Source organism: Terrapene carolina, unplaced genomic scaffold (assembly GCF_002925995.2).
Source record: "Terrapene carolina triunguis isolate 2854851 unplaced genomic scaffold, T_m_triunguis-2.0 Scaffold231, whole genome shotgun sequence".
NCBI lineage: Eukaryota > Metazoa > Chordata > Testudines > Emydidae > Terrapene > Terrapene triunguis.
In genome coordinates this window covers 19445700-19446766 of record NW_020664582.1, presented here as the reverse complement: position 1 = coordinate 19446766, position 1067 = coordinate 19445700, and the positions used below count along the sequence as shown (strand labels likewise).

The following is a 1067-nucleotide window of genomic DNA, read 5'->3' as shown; positions in this document are numbered from 1 at the left end:
TGGCCGGGCAGGGCTCCACGAGGGGTAGCTGGCAGAGCCTTTCCCCAGGGCCAGGGGAAGGCTCCAGCAGGCTTCAGAAGTGGGGAGCTGCTGCCTCCCCCCACCAGAGCCTTTGCCCACCCCCAGACTTTTCCTGCAGCAGGGAAAAGCCTTAGCAGTGGGGAGGCAGCCAGACATTACATGGCACGGAGGCACGGCTGGGCAAGTAGAGAGTGGTGTAGAGCATGTACTCGTGTACGTACCCAGACTCTTCAGGCATGTCTGTACGTGTCTAAGCTATGTCTCACCGGCTACATTGCTACTTATACCTGTGCTAGGGAGGCTATATGCATATGTACACTACACACCGCTGAAAGGAGCATGCAGTGTAGACGTACCCTTAGTTACACTGGTGCAAGTTTCTCACGTAGACAAGCCCTGAAGAAGAGAAGTGATCTGCCAAGGTCGTGCAGAACTGGAACAGAATGTAAGTGTGCTGACTCACCACAGCCCTGCTCTAACAACTAGAAAGCACTTCCACGTTTCTCTTCTTACCTCATCGAGGAGCTGAAGCAGTTTGTTCCGAATTTCCTGCCCGTTCTCCCCTAGCGGATCCTTGAGGAGCTGCCGGAATTTCTCAATCACCTGATAGAAGGCATTCTTCCAGAGCAGCTGATCCACATTCTGGTTATCGGAGAACTCAATATCCATGAGGATGCATCGTTCATACAGTTGCAGCATCTCTGCTCTAGGAGACACAGACAACAGCTGACACAACAGCAACTAAACAGCTCTGCCCCGCTGTGCTAGTTCGAGCGCACACTCAGAGCTGCCAGGGAACATTTGCTGAACTGCCCGCTACTTCCCCATCCAACACAAGAATGAGATGCCAGCAACCTCTCACTGTTCCATTAGACAGCAAATAAATCCCCTCACCAGTACACTCCTGCAGAGAGATCTGAACAGTTGCAGTCACACACTTCTCCCAGTGCAGGAGGGCGAGTGTGAAAGGAGCCTCTCTCTGTTCCTTCTGGCCTGTCGGAGAGAGAGAGTGCTCCTGCCACAGCCTCACTGCTGGGATCTCCCAG

At 53.4% G+C, this 1067-nt stretch overlaps 1 protein-coding gene across 3 annotated transcripts in view; it reads right to left on the bottom strand.

Annotated features, from left to right (window-relative positions):
* Positions 1-1067, bottom strand: part of SMG6 (SMG6 nonsense mediated mRNA decay factor) — a 150369-nt gene that overhangs the window by 141348 nt on the left and 7954 nt on the right. For all 3 annotated transcript variants that reach the window (XM_024194364.3, XM_024194362.3, XM_024194363.3), the window contains exon 3: positions 535-727. In XM_024194364.3, the coding sequence (XP_024050132.2) occupies positions 535-727 (193 nt within the window). The remainder of the gene's footprint in view (positions 1-534; positions 728-1067) is intronic.